The sequence below is a fragment of the Brassica napus genome, chromosome A7 (genome assembly GCF_020379485.1).
Source record: "Brassica napus cultivar Da-Ae chromosome A7, Da-Ae, whole genome shotgun sequence".
NCBI lineage: Eukaryota > Viridiplantae > Streptophyta > Magnoliopsida > Brassicales > Brassicaceae > Brassica > Brassica napus.
The window spans coordinates 10,796,929-10,817,590 of NC_063440.1; the positions used below are offsets into that span (position 1 = coordinate 10,796,929).

At 29.6% G+C, this 20,662-nt stretch overlaps 2 protein-coding genes across 5 annotated transcripts; both read left to right on the forward strand.

The window, feature by feature from the left end:
• Nucleotides 1-372: 372 nt before the first annotated feature.
• On the forward strand, nt 373-5,449 carry LOC106358058 (dof zinc finger protein DOF1.4). Of its 4 annotated transcripts, XR_001272394.3 has the most exons (5): nt 373-755; nt 930-2,102; nt 4,718-4,877; nt 4,967-5,032; nt 5,132-5,449. XR_001272394.3 is itself a non-coding variant. In XM_013797797.3 (2 exons), the coding sequence occupies exons 1-2, from the start codon at nt 690-692 to the stop codon at nt 1,845-1,847; spliced, it is 984 nt and encodes a 327-aa protein (XP_013653251.2). In that variant the 5' UTR covers nt 373-689; the 3' UTR covers nt 1,848-2,400. The 4 variants fall into 4 exon arrangements, 1 of the variants encoding a protein (XP_013653251.2); XR_007314848.1 differs by lacking the exons at nt 4,718-4,877; nt 4,967-5,032; nt 5,132-5,449 and adding an exon at nt 2,792-3,165; XR_007314847.1 differs by lacking the exons at nt 4,718-4,877; nt 4,967-5,032; nt 5,132-5,449 and adding an exon at nt 2,803-3,165.
• A 3,792-nt stretch (nt 5,450-9,241) lies between these two features.
• Nucleotides 9,242-12,878, forward strand: LOC106356333 (B3 domain-containing transcription factor LEC2-like). The gene is given in 6 exon segments (NM_001315945.1): nt 9,242-9,888; nt 9,982-10,056; nt 11,078-11,178; nt 11,391-11,437; nt 11,511-11,584; nt 12,430-12,878. Coding segments are annotated over 6 exon segments (1,050 nt in total). The 5' UTR covers nt 9,242-9,411; the 3' UTR covers nt 12,706-12,878.
• The last annotated feature ends 7,784 nt before the right edge of the window (nt 12,879-20,662 follow it).

Consider the following 20,662-nt stretch of genomic DNA (forward strand, 5'->3'; position numbering starts at 1 on the left):
TAGCTAGTCTTGTATATATATTGTAACAGCATGCTCTAATAAGATTACGCTTCCCATTACATAGGTTATTGATAGGTCGATGAGGAATATAATCGTGTCACTGAAGTATGGTCTGCAGTATCGAAACGCTGGACTTTTGCAGAGATTGTTTCAGCTCACCGGCTAGTTTAGAGGATGGACTTTTCCATAGAATTAGTCACACTCTATTCTTTATAGTATATTATACATAGCCTGATTCTTTTGTAAATGAAACTCTTTCATGTTTGATCAATAAATTTGAAATTTCATTAAGAAAAAAGATGTCAAATGGTTTTTATATGATTTATTTACGTAAGTAAGTGTGTAAGGACCAAATTTAGTACAAAGGCATCTTGGACATCTCTGTACAAAATATTAACAAACTAATACTAGTAGTTTATGTTATGTACAACTAGAGAAAACCCTAGTGACATATACAAAAAGTTAATGAATAGTGGCACAAATAATTACAATAATATAAAATAAAGAGCTTAAGAAAACATCTGTCAAGAATCTTTGTGCTTCAATCTGTGAAAGTTAAAACAGTAATCATAGCTTCAGTGGCCAACAGCTCTTTGTCTGTACACTGCTGGTTTCATAAGGATTCTCTTTTAAAGAAGTGAAGAAACAAAGAAAGAAAACAAAATCAAAAGAGCTTAATCAAGAAAGATATGTTTGGCAATTGTGACCAGAAGAAGAAGATGCCTAGCATCAGCTCTCCCAATACCAATCCACTGGTCTCTTTCTCTCTGTCTCTCTCTTTATATATATATATATGTATATATCCCAAATAATATGCGTCAGTTATCTTTTGTTTCCTAGCTTTTGGATCCGAATAATATCCATTTGTTCTCTTGCTTTTAGTTGAACCACACGGTCTAAAATTTTCTTCCTTCTCCCTCTCTTCTCAGGCTATTATGCAGAGCAAGAACATGATTGTGGCTCCGTCTCATCAGCAGCAGCAACAACAGCAAGCGCATCAACAGCAACCACAACTTAAATGCCCTCGTTGCGATTCTTCTAACACAAAGTTCTGTTACTACAACAACTACAGCCTCTCTCAGCCGCGGCACTTTTGCAAGGCTTGCAAGAGGTATTGGACACGAGGTGGGACCCTCCGTAACGTTCCCGTAGGCGGTAGCTACCGGAAAAATAAACGTGTGAAGCGGCCAGCAACCGCTGCCTCCACGGTCTCGAAGACTACTTCTTCATCCCCTAATCATCAGATCTCCCATTTCTCTTCCATGAATCATCATCCCATGCTCTATGGTTTATCAGATCATGTGAGCAGTTGTAATAGTCTTCCAATGATTCCAAGCCGGTTCAATGATTCTTCAAAGACTTCATCAAGTGGTTTAGAGAGTGAGTTTTTCTCATCTGGTTTTAGTGGCCTTGGTGCTCTTGGTCTAGGGTTTCCACATCATATGAGTCATGACCACACCGCCATTAACGGTGGCTTCATCAACAACTCTACAGCAAACAAACCCTTTCTTCTCTCGGGGCTATTTGGGTCTTCGGTATCTTCATCTTCCTCTAGTCATCTCCAGCATCCACACAAACCCATGAACAATGGTGGTGAGATGATGGGACAATCCCATCTCCAAACCCTAGCATCACTTCAAGATCTGCATGTTGGAGGTAACAATGAAGATGTGAACAAATTAGGGAAGCTGGGTCAGATCTCAGGGACCTTTAGTGGATTCATGTCACCATCCTCTTTAGATCCTTCAAACTCCAACAACATATGGAATAATGCGAGTGTTGTCAATGGAGGATGGCTTGATCCGACAAATAATAACGTTGGATCCTCCCTTACCTCCTTGATATAAACCAAAACTTATTGCTTATAGAATCCATTACTAGCTGGGGTTTCATCTTCATCACTTTTTTTCTTTGCGTTTTGAGATGAGAGAAGAAGCTTGGATCAGAGAGATAAAATCAGGGGAAATGTTGATGTTAGCTACTATAAACTCCCTCGGATCCTCTTCATCTCAACATCTTCATCACGCGTTGTTCAAGAAAAACAAAAGAGCGCTCAAGATTGGTTCAAGGTTTACTATGTTCGACTGTTAACTTCACTCGAGGTAAATTATATGTGTACGTAAATAATATGGTCCTGACTTTCATCATCTTTTTTTCATCTATGTAATTCGAAGGTCCACCACATGGGTTGGTGTTTCTTTTCATTGGAACTAGAAGGGTAAATTTGGGTTAAATTGAGTTTCTCATGGGGTCAGAGAACTCATTTCACGTTTGATTTCTTTTTAGTTTCACATTTCTTCTTTGGTGTGGCTTTCATTGGGTATACAAACAGAGGGAAGGGTGTGGTTTTGTATTGTTAAAACTTTGGTTATTTATGTAAGAGTTATGTTATTACGGTTCTTTTGGATACATGTCTATGTATATTTATGTTATATATATTTACGTTATAATCACGATAGATATGGGACGAAGGTACATGTGGATCAGTGGATAACTTGATTAATTGTCCAAAAGGAGAGCGTCCTTTAGATAATGTCAAATGGGAGATTCATGAATAGGAGAAACTTCGCAGAAACGACGTTAATGGATACAAATTAGTTGACACATATATATACAATATACATGTAATATACTAAGACCGACAAAGTGAAAGCGTGGTTAGACATCTTATTTATATAAACATTCTGCTCGTAGAGTCGTAGTTATGTCATATTAATGAATAATGATTTTGTTCTTTACCATTTTGGTTACAAGCCTACAACTCATGGTTTCATGTATATATGAACACAAGTTTTGGTCCAGGCTTGGAGTTTATTGATGCGTCATTATAAAGTGGGCACGAGTTCGTTACCAGCTTCTGCATGTCATTTTCTCTGCAATGATTCTTTTCGTGCAAGTATTGGAGATAGATTTATTCGTTAAAGATTTGGGTCGGCAGACTCGGTACCGTGTGGACCAAGAACTTTATTACCTTTGTGTGGATAATTTATGGATCAAAATCAATTATCACACGAAAGAATGTTATTAACACGTATACTGTCGTCTAACATTCTAGCTTATGGACACATCAGACGAGAACTTGACCTGATTATTTTCAGCAATCTGCATATACGTTTTCATTGTTGATATTATGTATTTATATGAACAAAACTTCGATTCGCTCCATGTGGTAAACTTTCTAATTCACCTCAACTCTTGAGATCAATCAAACTGTCACATAGGATTAATAAGAGAAGGTATTAAAATTAAAAAGAAAAAGAAAAATAGCTAAATAAAGAAAAGGAAGAGGTCGCCGTTAACGAAGTAATAGAACGTGATCTCCATCTGCTAGTTCTTCTTCATAGCCCAGAGATATATGATTTTGTTTGTCAAGTTTGAATCTCCAATTCTTTTGACCAAAAAAAAAAGAATCTCCAATTCTATGCTTTCAAATCCAATATCGATTTCTCTTTCTCGTAACTAAATCAAGTCATGTTGCCTTCTAAAACATTGTTTATGTATGTTCTTAAACACGCTCCTCGTATAATAATAACTAGATTTTGACCCGCACGCCCGTGCGGGTGTATTTTTTTTTAAAATATGATATTATTTACTTTTTATGTTACTATTTAGGGTTGGGCAAAAAACTCGAATTCGAAGAATCGAACTGATCCTAATCCGAATAAGTAGTACTAAATCCGAACCAGAATTGATTAAATATCTGAATTATTCAAAAATTTTGTATTTGAAGAATTGAAACCTAATCCGATCCGAACCGAATTATTTTGGGTATCCAACATATATTTATATACTTATATATATTAATTATTTTTATATTTAATATATATAAAAAACATTCAGAATATATATGATACTTTTAAGTTCGCATAAATGCTTGAAAATATATACAAATAATTAAACGTAAATATCTTAAATAGTTAAAAAATACTCAAAACTCCAAAAATACTCAAATAATTATTAATTCTCTATCCAAATATTTAAACCAAACCTATTTAAATTGGTTATCCAAATCAGAACCAAATCCTCAAAGATCTGAACTCAACACAAAATCCCAAAAAGAACCGAAAACGAACCCGAACGCCCACCCATAATCACTATTATATATATATATATATATCCATATATGTGTTATCATAGGTTACAAAATATGTGTGAACATATAATTAATCGTATTTTATACGTACCATCAAATAAGTTTTCTTATAATTAATAATATTTTATACGTACAATCATATAAATAATCACATATATTATATTTTAAAATTTAATATGAAATAAAAAAACCATAATTTAAGTTGTTGTTTGAAATTGAGCTTTGTATTGTATTTTTATTATATATATTGAAAATATTTTTATAATAGTTATTGGAAAATATGTTAGTAAAAATCAAATTTTGAATATATGTATATTTTTGAATGAATTTTTGATATAAATCAAGTTTAAATTATTATTTTGATTTGAATATATATATCAAGTAAAATAGACTCATTACTTTTTAATATAATGTAATGGACTTTTAATTTTTTTTATTAGCATAAGCCCATTATTTATTTTTCTAACTTACTACTATCCATGTTTCCAAACAATACTATTTTTTTTAACTACTATTCATATTGCCAAACAATCTCATTTTGTACTTGAGTTTTAATAAGATAGATAATAATACTCCTTAAAGCAGTTTTAGGGATTTTTTGATCAAATCTTTTCTAAACTTCAGATGCAGAGAGAAACAAAGGAAAGGGGCTTCACGGCTTCAAGCTCTGAATATGAAGTTGACGGCAATGAACAAGCTCTTGATGGAGGAAAATGATAGGTTGCAGAAGCAAGTGTCACACCTGGTTCATGAAAAGAGCTACTTCTGTCAACACACCCCCAACGTAAGAATCCTTATCTTGAAGATTAGTAGTTAGTTTTACTTTTTTTTAAATGAGTGCCATATTGATTTTGTTTTACCTTTTGGTTCCAGGCTTCACTTCCAGCTACAGACATAAGCTGTGAATCAGTGGTGACTAGTGGACTAGAGCCTACAAGGGTATCTGTGTAGATAGAATCATTCCTATGCAATGCTCTACTACTACTACCTTACATATGTAGTCACACTGATCTGCTTCTTCTTCTTCTTTTTTTCCAGGTCGCAGAGATTGTCAAGGATCGGCTTTCGTGGTTCCGGGAATGCCGAGCTGTTGATGTTATGAATTTTTTTGTATTCTTACAAGGCATTAGAGAAGTGAAATCAATGCAATGCATACAGCTACAGATGTGAGGCTTTGAATCTGCGGTTGTGTAGGCTAATGTTCTTTGATATATGTAGGGGTTTGCATTCACTGACTAAGCAATGTCCTGCTTTGAAGTTGTTCCAAAGCATTTGAAAGTTGAGGAATACGTAGTGTTATATTCTTACGAGGCTTTAGAGAAGTGAAATCACATACAGCGACATATGTGAGCTTTAGAATCTGCTGATAGGTTTTAATACCCTAGAAAACATAGAACAATTAGACTTTTAATGGAGATTCTACATAATTGATGTCCTTAATTTGAAAGAGGATAAAAAAGAGTAACTCAACCTACCTTAGATTCCAAAAAATTGATGTTCTTCTCTGTAGGTGATGAAGGAGAAGAAACCGACGGCGTTAACCATTTTCCTTTTCTTAAAATCTTAATACATTTTCTTATCAATCCTATGTGGCAGTTTGATTGGCTTCAAAAAAGGAGGTGAATTAAAGAGTTCACCACAGAGAGTGAACCCAAGTTTTGTTGTTATTATATTTATTATGACATCTTTAACCAATCAAATTGCAAACGATTTAGGTATTTAACGTTTCTAATAACAAACTGATGTTTGATGAAATACAAGACAATGTTGAAACGTTATAGGGAGTCATGCCATTATATAAAATTTACTTCAACTAGCCAATGCATAGGCCCATGAATGAGATATTGACAGTATAACCCAAACATATTCCCATTTCTTTCTCTAATCAAAAATTCCGTTCTATATAAAAATGCATCTTGTATGATACAAATTTATAATTCTTTTTTGATATAGAAGCGCAACATGAAGGGAACGCCGTGTTTTTTTTCTAACACCAAACTCTTCTTTAGAAGCCTACTAAGTTAAGATGGTTACAACCGGAGAAGCACACAACAACAAAAATATAAAAAAAAATAAAACAACGAAAATGTAGAATTGATCCATAGAGAAGCCTTACTTCGAATTCTAAAGCCAGTGTTTGAAAGAACACAATCACAATCAAGTCGAATACAAGACCGACGTTGAAAGACCCAACTGATGAGTTTGAGAGTGATTGGCGACTGTCTATGACGATGCTAGGATCGCTAAAGAAAGATATATTGGTTAGTCCTTCATAAAAATTCCTTGGTGAAAGAGAGTTGGACCATAAACTCTGGTTCTAGAGTAATCATCTTAAAAAACAAGTGACATTATATCCAAATCAAGACGACTCATTGTGACAGTTATGGGCTCGACAGTTTAATGCAACAAAGAAAGATGTGGATTCTCAAGGAGAAATCCGGGACAGCTAAATGTAGAGTCGTGATTTCAATTTTAGATAACTCGTCAAAAAGACAAAGAATGTCATTTCTGAGACAACAAAGAGCCTCAATGTGGCTTTTCTAGACTCAAAGGGTTTGATGTGTAGCCAGTGGCGGACGCAGATGGTAACGTACGGGGGCACGTGCCCCTATCTAATTTTTATTTTTCTTTTAATAATTAGTACCAGCTTAAAGAAATGCCCTGCAACTCTAGAACTATACATACTGAAAAAATGTCATCATGTGCCCCCATCTAATTATGATGCTGCATCCGCCCCTGTGTGTAGCTGCATGTAGAATGGTGGGACTGCAGAGGTCGGAGTGGGGAAACCGGGACAGCTAAAAATAGAATTGTGAATCCTGAACTTCTCGGAAAAGATACAAGATGTCATGCTTATCTTTATAAAAATAGGAAAAAGCCTCATGCCCTAATTTTAAATCAAAATTAAGGGCCTCACTTAAATAGACAACACACTAATTTGTAAATTATTGCTTACATATATTACATAATTGTTATATATGTTTCTCTTAGATTTTAGTGTCGGCTTCTAAGATTCTGTAACTTTTATTGAAAGAAATAAGGAGAATTTTTTTTTTATAGATTAATAATTAAATTACATGTTGATGTGTATGATTTCATGTGTTTTATGATTTATGATTAATAGCTTAAAAGTTATGAATCTCTTCACCGCAAGGTGAGAGACTGATTTTTCAGTGAAATGATGCACTTTAAAATTTTCACTACTACAACTACAAGTAACACACATTTCATAATTCGGGGTTTAAGCGAACATGACCTGAAGTGCACAAGAGTTATGAATCTACCATTTCAGTTGTTTGTAAACACACAAACATAAATTTAGCGTTTAAAATAATTCCTTAGACTCTTTAAGATCTTTATTGTCAGTCTCTCTACCAATTTCTCAATTCCAGTATATAAAAGGGATTGAGCTAGAGCTATGAGGTTATCCACGCTAGCCACAACATCTTAATTTTTAGTGTCTTCTCTTCTGTTCTGCTATCAAATTGAACAGTTTCTTCGTCTCTTCAGTTGTAATCTTATTTTTATCTCTCATAAATTGTAAATCGCTTCAGTTTTTTCATCTCCACTAAAAGTTCTAGTTTTCTCTCAGCTCCTATATATTCCTATTATCAATCAATTCACTTTATGAAGAAAAATGATCACACAAATGGCGAAAAGCCTACATGGAACTAACTGAGACAATCACTTTTTTACGTATGAGAAAGAAAATTCTACGAGACCATAATACACTCAAAAATCCAAATAATAATGGTCACTAATTGAGTTTCTTTTTTTTTGGTCATCTAATTTAATTTCTTCAAAATACAACTAACGATATACTGTTTTTTTCACAAAATTGAAAACGCAAAATATCATATCTCTCTAAAAAAAGTTTAAAAAAGAAATTTTTTTAAAAAAATATTCTTTAAAAATTGTTTTGATTTTTAGTAAATATATTTTTAAAGAAATGTAAAAATTAAAAGGTTAATGGTCATTAACTGAGTTTCTACAAAATATAAATAACGACAAATTGAGTTTTATAAAGTTTAATATCTTAAATATCATATTGTTTGCCATAATAAATTGAATTATTTTTAATGTTTGAGTTCAAATAATATTTAAACTATGATTTTGAATTATTCTAGTATTGGTAGACCTTTCAATATATGTAAACATGTAAATATTAATAATTATTAATTGTGCTTCAAAAATATAAGTAATGATGAACTGATATTTCATAAAATTTAATGTGCTGAATATCATTTCTTCCTAAAGTTAAATTAGTTTTTTTTCTGTGTTTGACTTCAAATAATTCTTTACATTATAATATTCATTGTTTGGTTTTAATAAACTTCTTTCCAGAGATATGTGAAATATACAAAATTAATACTTTAATTGAGTTTATATAAAATAAAAGTAACGATAAATTGTGATTTTCAAAATTTGAAAATGATAAATATCATATAATTTCTAAAATTAATTTATTTGTCGTTTTTGAATTCAAATTTAAATTGTAGTTTTAAACTGTTTTTTTTTTAAATCCCTTTCAAAGATATGTGAAAAGCAATTAAAAATAAGTACAATTAGTAATGGTCAGTAGTTGAGTTTCTAAAAAATAGTTAGTGACTAATTAAACTTTCACAAAGTTTATTATGTTAATATCATATATTTTCTAAAACTAAATTGACTTGTCTTTTTCATGTTTGAATGCGTAAAATTTGTAAGTGAGCGTTTTAAACAATGTAGATATTAAAAGAATATTAGTGGCCAACTGTTAATTGAGTATTTACAAAAAAACAAAAAAAAAGTATCAATGCCAACTAATTGAGTTTCCCCAAAATTTGATATGCTAGTTATTATACCATTTGTAAAACATAAAAAATCAGTTTCAGTGTTTGAATTCCCATTGTTTCCAACTGCATATTAGTTGGATTGTAGTCACTAGAATCCTAATAGCAATTTAAGGAAAGTTAATAAAGTCCAAAAAAGTAAATATATAGCCTTCTCTCTCATAAAATACAGCCAATAACCTTCTCGTGGTCTTCTGTGCCATAAAAATCATTATATACATTCAAACACCAATTTAAGGCCACATATACATATATATGTATGTATGTATCTATTAGCATTCATATATACACCTCTCTCTCTCCTTGTGTGAGTGGTGAGATGGGTATCCCTATAAGGTGCAGCATCGAACCATCTGCAACATTTTGACTCGTTTTCTTTTGTGTTTTTCTAACATCTGTCTCTTCCTCACTCGATCTCCCTCTCTTTTCTTTTTCAATCTCCCCAACGAACCTCCCTTCATAACTCTCTTTCTCTCCCCGGGAAATATGGATAACTTCTTGCCCTTTTCCTCTTCTAACGCAAACTCTGTCCAAGAACTCTCCATGGATCTTAACAAGAATCGCTCGCACTTCTCCATGGCGCAGCCTCAGCACTTGTTGCCGCCTTACTCGTACGTTGCATGTCCGGCACTTGATCAGACGGGGACCATGAATCATCAGCCTCTTCACTCATCGGTTGCTTTTCCTCAGATCCCGGTTGTACAAACCGGAGGTGAATTCGGCTATTTGGTTTGTAAGCCCGGTGTGAGGCAGGAACGAGGTGGATTTCTTGATCCACACTCCACTAAGATGGCTAGGATCAACAGGAAGAAGGCGATGCTAAGATCAAGAAACAACTCTAACCCTAATTCTAGTTCGAATGAGTTGGTTGATTCAAGGAGACAAGTGGCTCTTACCATGAAAAATAATGCCGAGATTGCTGCTAGAAAAGATTTTTATCGATTCTCCTCATTCGATAACAAGGTATGTATTTCTTTGGCCCAAAATAATGGAATATATGCGATTCTACATTCATAACATGATAATGTTTTTGAATTTTTTGTTGACTGTACGTAGAAACTTAGGGTTTTGTTGGTGAAGCACTTGAAGAACAGCGATGTTGGGTCACTTGGGAGGATTGTTCTACCAAAGGTGTGTAAATTCTTACATTTCTCGTATTCTTTATGGTATAATTAATGTTAAAACAATTTTGTAGAGGTAAAAACACTAAATATGTTGGGGATGGATTGATGAAAGATTATCAATTACGTAACTACGAATTTTAAAACCTCAATTTCATGAGAAAGTTTTTTAAAAGTAATATAATTTCTGATTTGGCTATTACCATTTAAAAAGATATTATCACTGCGACCACATATTCTCTCATTATGCAATTTCACACATTTTCCTCCATTCAAACCATCGTTGTTTAACCAATGAGAAGTTTAGTCTCTAAAACACATGGAAAACAAGAGGGATTTTTTTTTGATAAACCAGAGGAAAATTAAACATGAAAACAAAATGTGAAATATATAATTGTTTAATCAATACGGAGTATTTTCGTTCATTCCTTTTGGTGTGAGCTTTTATGTTATACAGTACTATAGTATTTTTTTTAGTTTAGCAAGAATATGGTGATTAAAAATCTAGTTTAAATTTGGTTTATCTATATTTTAAATTTGAAGGACTAAAAGTCAAAGTTTTGGAATGAGCACCAAAAATGAAATACAGTATGAAAAAAAATCGAAATAGATTGATCATAGCTCCTTCAATCTAATATTCCGTGTAAAAACTTACTAACCAATGAATAAAAAACACGAGAAGTAAACGATTTTCTAGTTGTAGTTAGCTAAAATGGTTAATAAAGTGGTTAAAATGACTTTATTTTGAAACGGGGTTGAAAAAAAGTCGTATATATATATATATATATATATATTCCTTTCCTAATTAATTGCCTCTTAAATGGCATTCCTCGAAATCATTAAGGAAAAGTAGAAAACAAACAAAAAGCCATTATGGATTAATTGGGGTAGTTTACTAGTTTTATTATAGAAAAATCATATCAAATCATCCCCTTTATCTATCTTAGTAAGAAAATAATTAGTTTATTTGCACCCAAAAAATAATTAGTTTATTAAAAAGTAACTAAGTAAATCATGGGTTTGGAGCGCAGAGAGAAGCAGAAGGAAATCTTCCGGAGCTATCTGATAAAGAAGGAATGGTATTAGAGATGAGAGATGTTGACTCTGTGCAGTCTTGGTCTTTCAAATACAAGTGAAGTCTCGTTTCCTTTCTCTTATATATATTGATAGAAAACATTTTTATGTTCCATTTTTTAATCTACCAATAGTTTAACAAACCTTATAAGTTCTTTAGTGATTTTTTGTTAGTGGTATGTTTTATAGCTTGGAATTTGTTATATCGGTTTCAATTTAATATTTTTGGAACGAGAGAACTTATAAGGCTTGCATTAATGTGAAACGCAGGTACTGGTCCAATAACAAGAGCAGAATGTATGTCCTCGAAAACACAGGTAATTAAGGAACTACTTTGTTCTTTCAACAAGTATAGTTTTTTTTTTAATTCTTTTATGTTGAAAATTAAAGGAGAATTTGTGAAGAAAAATGGAGTATTGATGGGAGACTATCTAACAATCTACGAGGACGAAAGCAAGAATCTCGTGAGCTCTCTTATTAACTCTCTTTTCTTATTTTATTTTGGAAAAGACAAAATGTTAAATAATGATTGATTAGTAGTCCAAAATTGGAAATTTGAAAGTGTGTCATTGAATTTAGTTTGTTCAGCATCCAGACAAAAAAATTAATTGCATTTTTATGATTTTTAAATGAAGATTTTAATTGATGTTTCTGCTATATTTGATCATAAATATAACATTCTACTATCTTATTACATCTTTGAAATAGTAGTCAAGTATTTGGTGATGTTTTATCCTTTCCAAAAAATAGTTATTTTGAGCAGCCAATTTATTTGGTTTTGAATACATGCATTGTACCAACCGAACAGTTTTTCAGAATTTGGTTTTCTATTTGCGTTATTATTTTATGTATATATATAAATATATAAAAAATGATGTTGAAGTCAATTTTGACTAGTATGGTTTGAACTAAAAAAATAAAAGTTAGTAGTCTTAATATTTCTGTTTATCTTCACAGAATATTTTTATCAAAATTAATTTAATATTAATGCTAAAAAAAATTTTACATATGTAAAAATCAATACTGAAAGTATATAGTTAAAGTCCTATACATGACTTGTTGAAATTTAATTGAATAATGTTTTGGTCAACAACATAGAACTTATTAGAGTTTTTTTTTTTTTTTGGTAAAAGAACTTATTAGAGTTTTTTCATGCTTATATTTGGTTTGGTTATTAAATAATTTTCTAACATTTATTTCTCCTAATTGACCAAAATGATCAACTGCTTTTTTTTTTTTTTGAACAACCCAAAATGATCAACTGCTAAAACATCTTATATATGTGTATATTTGTTTGGCTTCATTACAGTACTTCTCCATCAGAAAGCACCCACACAAACAAAATGATGGAAGAGAGGATGAGTCGATGGAAGTTATCGAGATGAACTTCTATGAAGATATAATGTTTGATTACATACCAAATGATGAAGACGATTCCATTGCAATGCTCCTCGGAAATCTAAACGAGCACTATCCCTACCCAAATGATCTTATGGATCTCACTGTCAATCTTGATCAGCATCAGCAAGCCACCTCCTCGTCGCCACCTGCTGATCACATGAGCTCGAACGATTTCTTATGGTGATGTGATGGACGTTGATATAGATTCCCTTTGAGATGATATACAAGGGATAAAAAGAAAAGAGTATCATATTCATATCCATATTTGTTTGATAAAATGTGTTTGTTCCCAATCTATTATTTATGAAAAACTTATTTGTGTTTAGCTCCAGATTAATTAAATATTTTTCATTTGACTTTTATACTCCATAAGCAAAATTCACAAGATGTGAATTCAATAGTATTTAGTTAGGCAATTGTTGAAGTTTTTGTGTAGTTTTAGAGAGGTTCAGATAATTTCCTCTTTTATGAAAGTATTGGTTCCGCCATTATCTTTCCTTTAGGATTCACCAATTTTTTTTTTCTGGAGAGATTTGTTGCAATTTCCTCTTCGTCGTTAACCGCTTCAGCTGTTATTGACCATGAACTGGTGGCTTATTGAAAATTGCTACCAATTCTGAATCCAGCCAGGTGTGAGTTTTTGGTATTTCGTATCAATCTCTCAAATATTTTTTTTAAGCCTTTATTTTTGTATTGTTTACTAGTAGTTTTCTGCGCCATACACAAAACTAAACCTTTCAAAATAATTATATATATATAAATTTACTTTATTAATTAAAAATAAAAATAAAAATAAAATCATGAATATTTATTTATTATTTATTTTCCATTTGACTTAACAATATTTACTTTATTTTTTTGTTTACATAAGTTAACTGTGTTTCAAAAACAAAAGTTAAGTAAAATTATGCTAGAAGTAACAATTTTGTTTATCTTATATTTATATATTTTAAACAGTAATTCTGAGTATATATTTTGTTTAAATTTTATCTCATCAATAAAATGTATTTATTTTATTTATCTCATAAAAATAATATCACACAACAATTATTGTATAATATTTAAATCCAATAAATTTAATAGATTAAAAATTCAATTAATCATCTATAACTTAACTGTTCATAAAATATTAATTAAAATTGTCATAATTTATTTGTTAAAAACTTTTATAATGAATTTTGATGAAAATATATAATTATACATCGACAAACAAATTAACTATACAAAATTACTTACTTATTTTATCATAAGTTCATTTTAATAAAAAATATATTTACACTTATATTTTTTAGAATATTAATATTATTATAAATATAATTTACAAAATGTAGCCAGATTCTGTAATATCTTATTTTAAGATTTTTAACAAATATTAAAAGTTTTAACATTAAATTTGTATATGTCATAGTAAGAGGGAGATAATCCATTTCATCATTTTTCTTTCAAAATAAATGTGGTGATGACACACAAACAAAGTTTAGAAAATTAATTCCTAAATAATGTTTTGGGGATCGTTTTATTTACGTATTATAAAACCTTGAAAGTTAGAGGTACTTATTAGTTAGAATAGTTCAATGTAAACTAGTGTTATTATAACTGGAACTATTTTAATAAATTTAGTTGGATTTTCTAATACATTGTGGATTAATTAGTATGTATTATAATGAAGTTATTTGTGTTTTCAAACAATGATAAAATAAAAACTAACTCAACATTAATTTGTTATTAAATGTTTTTGATAAACTTTATTATTAAAGATTTTGACTAACCTTTCTTTTTGTCGAATATTTTTGATATTTTCAAGTAGTATGTAGCTTTAAATTTTCAGTTTGAAGTTTAAAATGTTTACTTAAGTTATTATCTTTTAATTTTGGTTATGTATAATTTTGGATAAATATGACAGATTTTAGATTAGGAAGAATCAATCAACTGAACCGAATGATAATCATTTTTTGGGAATTTATAAGTATAATACATTTAGAACCAATCCAGAGTTGAGTAGAACCGACTCGAAACCGAATTAAAACTCTATGGGTATTTATATAAATATAAAACTTATCTACATACAAGACAAATCCGATAAACACTAACCCTGAAAACTTGAATGCACATACATAGATATTGGAATAAAAACTTATGATGATGTAATGTAATTCATGAAAAAAAGAAAAGGAAATATATATCTTGATTATTTTCAAATCCATCTGAAAACCTTTTTATTTATTTTACTTTTGTTATAGATATAAGAATACATTAAAATATATTAATATCAGAATCTAATAAAATACAATAGACTTCGAATAACATAAAGTTTTAGGAGGTGTTATAATTTAATGGATATTCATCTTATATATTAAAACAGAAGTTACAACCTTGATTCATGTGTGATTTTTTTTAAAAAATGGACCTAATAGATCTATTCATAGAAATTCATATTACATTTTAGTTCAGACTAATAATAAATATAAATTTTAAAATATTTTAATCATAATATCTTTTGATATCTTTTCATTTTAAATATAAATATATTTATTTTAAAATTCTAACAAATCTGCTTAAAAAGATTTTTACAAGATCTTTATTTTCGAAATTATATTTAAATATTTTCGCTAATTTCAAAATTAGTAAAATATTATTATACATTAATATATTCAGTTATATAAAACTAAAAATAAAAAATCTATAATATTTTATTTATTATATAATCATAATCAATCATATTAAAATAAAATTATTATATTGAGCTAAATATAATAAAATTGTATTAAATATATATATTTATATATTTTATTTTCGTAATTACAAATTATTTATGTTCAAAAATATGTTGGTAAGATGGGTTAACATTATCAAACTATATAATACATGTATAAAAATTAACATGTATTTCTTTAAAGTTAATAATATAAAATCTTTGTAACTACTTTAATCATAATATATTTTCATTTTAAATATAATATATATTTATATATTATATTTTAGAAATTCTAATAAATCTGTGTAAAATTATTTAAACAATAACTTAATGTATTTTAAGTTATCGTTTAAAAATGAAAATAAATAAATTATATCATATTTTATCTACTTTATAGTCATGATCATGTTAAAATATAATTATTATACTAAAATAAATATGATAAAATTATATTCAATTGATAAATTTATAAATTTTATTTTCATAAATATAAACTATTTATTTAAAATATAATATGATGATAGAACAGCTTAAAATTAACAAACTATATAATACATGTCTAAAAATTAACATATCTTAGACTTTTATATATACAATAATAAATTATCTAAAATGAATAAGAATAAAAATATTGGAAAAAAAATCCAGTTTTGAAAGACGGGTCAGAATTTAACATAAATTAAATACAAAATTATTTTTAAATATATTTTTTCATGAATATATTAATTTGTTTAATAACTAAATGCAAATACAATAAGATAAATATATAATAAGAAGTGGTAAATACATACGGGTTTAAACAATTAATTAATTATAACATGTAAATTATAAAATTATTGTATTTGAAATAGTTATATAAATATTTAAGTATATGATTAACATTAAAAATATATACCACTTATATTCGAAAACAATAATTTATGTATAGAAAAGTGAAAACAAACACCCGTGCGGTTGCACGGGTCAAAATCTAGTGTATATTAAATTTAGAGTTTTTTTTATTTAAGTTTAGAGTCAAATCCAGTGTTACAATAAAATCTCATATTATCAATGTATATTGGATTTTATTAGATTCCAGTTATGAGAGATTTTTCTGGATTTAATATACTTTTATCTGTAGAAGACTAAAACAAATACATTTTTTCATATTTCCAGTATTTAAAATATATAACTTCACTATTTTTTGTCTTTTTATAAACTATATTATTCATTTTTTCATTGTAACATTTAGACATGAGCATTAAGATTTTCGGGATGAGTTTGAATCGGTTTTTATTGGGTCCATGTTTTTCAGAGAGAAGTTTGGACCCATATAGATACCCATAAATTTATATTTCGTGTTGAGTCGGTTCAACTTATGGATCAGGTCAGATCGGTTCTAAATATTTTATACCTAAAATATCTTAAAATTTGGGTATATTTCGATTTATTTTTTCAGTTCTTTTTAATCTAAAATTGGTCAAATTTATCCTAAAATAAGATAAATAACCAAAATTGAGTCAGAAAATAATTAAAATTAAAATTTTAAGATTCAAGCTGAACATTGAAAGTTATATACTACTTGATTTTTTCAAAGCAAATTCTACAAAAAGAATGGATTGGTAAAAAAATATGCAATGAATTGTTTTACTAAAAATATTTTAACTGAATTTCATTTTCTTATTGAATTGATAATACGAAGAAATTTATTAAAATATATAATAATTTATCTATCATGTATTAGATGATTTAACTAAATCTATTAAAATACTTGCCATTACAATTACACTAAAATAAACTGATCTACTCAACACCTCTTCAATGTATTTCATATTCCATCTAATAAGAATTTAATCCAATAACACCAGATTTGATTATAAATTTAAAATACATTCAACTCTACTAAATTATAATACTCCATCCTTTCGAAAAGATACATATTCTAGAATTTGTTTCTGTTTCAGAATGTTATATTTTTGTATTTCCAATGCACTTTTTATAAATTAATAATGATTAATCGTAAACTTTAAGAAAATTAATTGCATTTTCTGAATTTTTATTGGTTTAAAATTATAGGAAATAGATGATGATAGAAATTATGTATTTAATATTGAAATTAAATATGTTTTATTAATCTGTGTGAAAAACCTAAAATATGTATCATTTTGAAATGGAGGAATTATTCATTAACACCATCTTAATGCATGAACAAAAACAAAAACACAAAATATATAAATTCAATTGAATCTACATTTACAACAATAATCAAACTGTAATTCTGTAGTTACATTGTCAGAAGAAATTCTCTTACTACAGCGCTAAAAAAAACTCAAATGAATTTTTAAGATCTCATATTACTATTTAATATATAATTTAGTTATATAATTAAATATCCTTTTCTTTTAAGTGACCAATCCAATTATAAAATGATACTCCCTCTGTTCCTAAATATATGATGTTTAGAATAGTTTTTATGTTCCATATGTAGGATGTTCTCATATGTCTAGGTAGCTTTAAGTTTATCAAAAACTGTGTAACCAATCAAATTTAATAGTTTTATTTTGTAATTGGTTGAATAGTTTTAATTTAAAAATTTAATGATACTTTTTAGATAAAAAGTAACTTTCTTAATAAGTGTGTTTTACCTAAAAATCTTATATTTAGTAACAGAGGGAATACTAAACATGTTTAGTAATATGTAGAATTATAATATAATTGTAACCAAATATATCTTGCAAATTTTTAAAAAAATCTCGGATTATATTTTTGAAACCTTAAAATCATGTATATATATATTAGGGCGTAGTCCAAACTCTTCCCAGTTTACAAAATTAAAGAGAAAAATATATATTTTTTTTAACACCAAGAGAAAAAGTATAATTTGCATAAAACTAAGTATTTTCCTTTGTCTTGTATACTATATAAACATGTGTTATTATTATTCCTTCCTAAGCATGACATGTTTAACGCATACTTAAATATCTTGCTTGCAACACAAGAACACAGAAAATGGTACCTAACCTCACGGCTTAGACTTTCGGTCCTGGATCTTGGACTCCGTCGACGTGAACTGTGTCTCCGGTTACTGGTTCATAATGGTGCTGATCGGTGCAGTGCTGGTGGTGTTGAGACGCAATGCCTCCCGTTTTACATTCACTCCTAATCTCGGCTTGCCACGTTCTCCACTGTTTGGGTCTGATACCTAATTCCAAGTTGCAACGAGACTACGTCGATGGCCTCCTGACAACACATCTGCAACTCAAGGTGCAATTTAAGTGACTCTCAGATCAGGGCGGCACAAATCGGTGGTTGGTGGTGAAGAAGATACGTGAACGATGGTGAATACATGTAGCTGTTGAATCGGCTGGGATAAATGGTGGATTACGATGACTCCTTTGATGACTACATGGATCGCCGGTGACTGGTGGTGGTGATGTGTCACATGTGGTGATGTAACCGTGACTGAACCAGCAGGTGACTTGGAGCAGGATGACTAAACGAACTAGATGAGCTAAGTGACACTAATTTGGAGCAGAATGAGCTAAGCTACATTGAGGTTGTTATGGACCGAGCTAGAAAGGAAGAAAGTCGGCCCAAACCTGATGATAGATCAGAGTTGTCTTTCTCAGTCAAAAAGGAAACAAAGATCCATTCTCCTTGTCTAGAGGTCCAATCACAAGATCACAAACCAACAGGCTGAAGGAAGCTATTTAGTGTCTGTTTACCCGAACCAGGATCAAAACAATTCAAAAATCAAGTCAAAGTGCCAGCCAATTTATTCAACTATTCAGTCTCCAAGACAACCTAGGATTTATCTCTTTCGTTTTTTGTTTTCTACAAGTCATTAGGAAAACTGTGTTCTTTTCTTCTACATAAACCCATGTATTGTTTCTGAATTATTCATTCACTTTTGTCAAACAAATCTCTTTTGTCTCTGTAAATCCCTTGTTTGTCTTTGAACATTGACTACTTAGGAGGGAAGTCTCTGCAAGCAACTATCGTTTTTGATCATTGTTTGTGGGAACGCCTCTCACGATCAAAGACAAATCTACACAAATGTTGATCAGTCATATATCCACACTGCAGTCCATCCAACCCTATTCCATCCCTCATCAATTTAATTGTGTTAGTAACCAATCTGATCATCAAAACCATCCTGATTGTGCTAGTAGCCATCAGAATATCAACCCAAAATCGACCCTCAAGATCAATAAAAGGGATTAAACCATCAAGGATTTCATTAAGTGTGTCACATGTGGTGGCTCCTCTCTCACTCACGCATCAAAAGGGCTGCTGCCCTTTGTAGAAGGAGATGAATACACATGTATATATATATTAATAAATGTATACCACGTTTAGTGAAAGGGAAACAAATGTTTGAACCAGACTTGGTTTAGTAAACTAGGTTGTTAACATAAAGTTTTGAAATCAAATTCTTCTTTCCGAAAAATCCATATTTTTCTAGATGTTAACATAAAGTTTTTTTCCTGCTCATTAATTAATTTACTTTTTTGTCAAGTAACGAATTTTAGGTAAAAAGAATTGAAATGATGATACTTTTTTTGTTACTTTGATGTATGTTATTTTAGGTGCATGAAACATAGTGAACAATCATTGAGTTCTTTTCTAGATCCAATTTTTCACCACGTCAATATCCAACTTTGGTGTAGCATTTGAGTTGAGATCGTTGATTTCGAACACACTTCTATATATTGTGGATGCGTCTTCGTGCTGGTATTATATCACGGTCAATAAAATTTTAGTATTTAGGTTGTTAACAGATATAAATGTTGTTAATTCGTTGTATGTCATGAAAAATATGAGATAGAAGTTGATCAAATATTTAAAGCTGTTTTATTTATTTTTAACACATGGCTGATGGCAAGTATTTAATGTTGGAACTATTTTTTTGAACAATATGAATAATGTATTCATATGTCAAAAAATAAATTTTATTTGAATGAAAAATGAAGGTTTAATGTGTGTGATTTGAAAAACTTGTATAAAGTAACAAATACACACATTAAATATTTGAACAAGTATTTGAACTTGGATTTGGGTTTTTGATTTGTTAGTTGGACTTCATCTTCATTAACTTAATTTTATAAACCAAATATATGTTGATCTTTTATATTGATAAAATATAAAAAAAAATATATTTTAAAGTATATTATTTTGTTTGAATTGGTCAAAAACAATAATAATTTTACTCTTTAGTTCTTTTGGTCAAAATGTGGAATAAATTCACATACTAATTGACAAAAATTAAAGTTTCCATTAGTGCACCATGGAGGTTTCATTTCTGTGTCAAAGAATGAAATTTGTGCTATGGAAGCACCGTAGCCTATTGGTTAATGTTTAAAGGCTTCTACACCCAGGTCTGGGGTTCAAATCTCATGCTATGCAGTTTCTTGCAGATTGTGCATTATAGGAGCTCCATATTTCAATTCCCGGACAAAGCGATTTA

Coding starts and splice junctions, on each gene's coding strand:
- LOC106358058 (XM_013797797.3), top strand. CDS start 690: ATGTTTGGCAATTGTGACCAGAAGAAGAAGATGCCTAGCATCAGCTCT. Junction 756..929: donor CTCCCAATACCAATCCACTG/GTCTCTTTCTCT, acceptor CTCTCTTCTCAG/GCTATTATGCAGAGCAAGAA.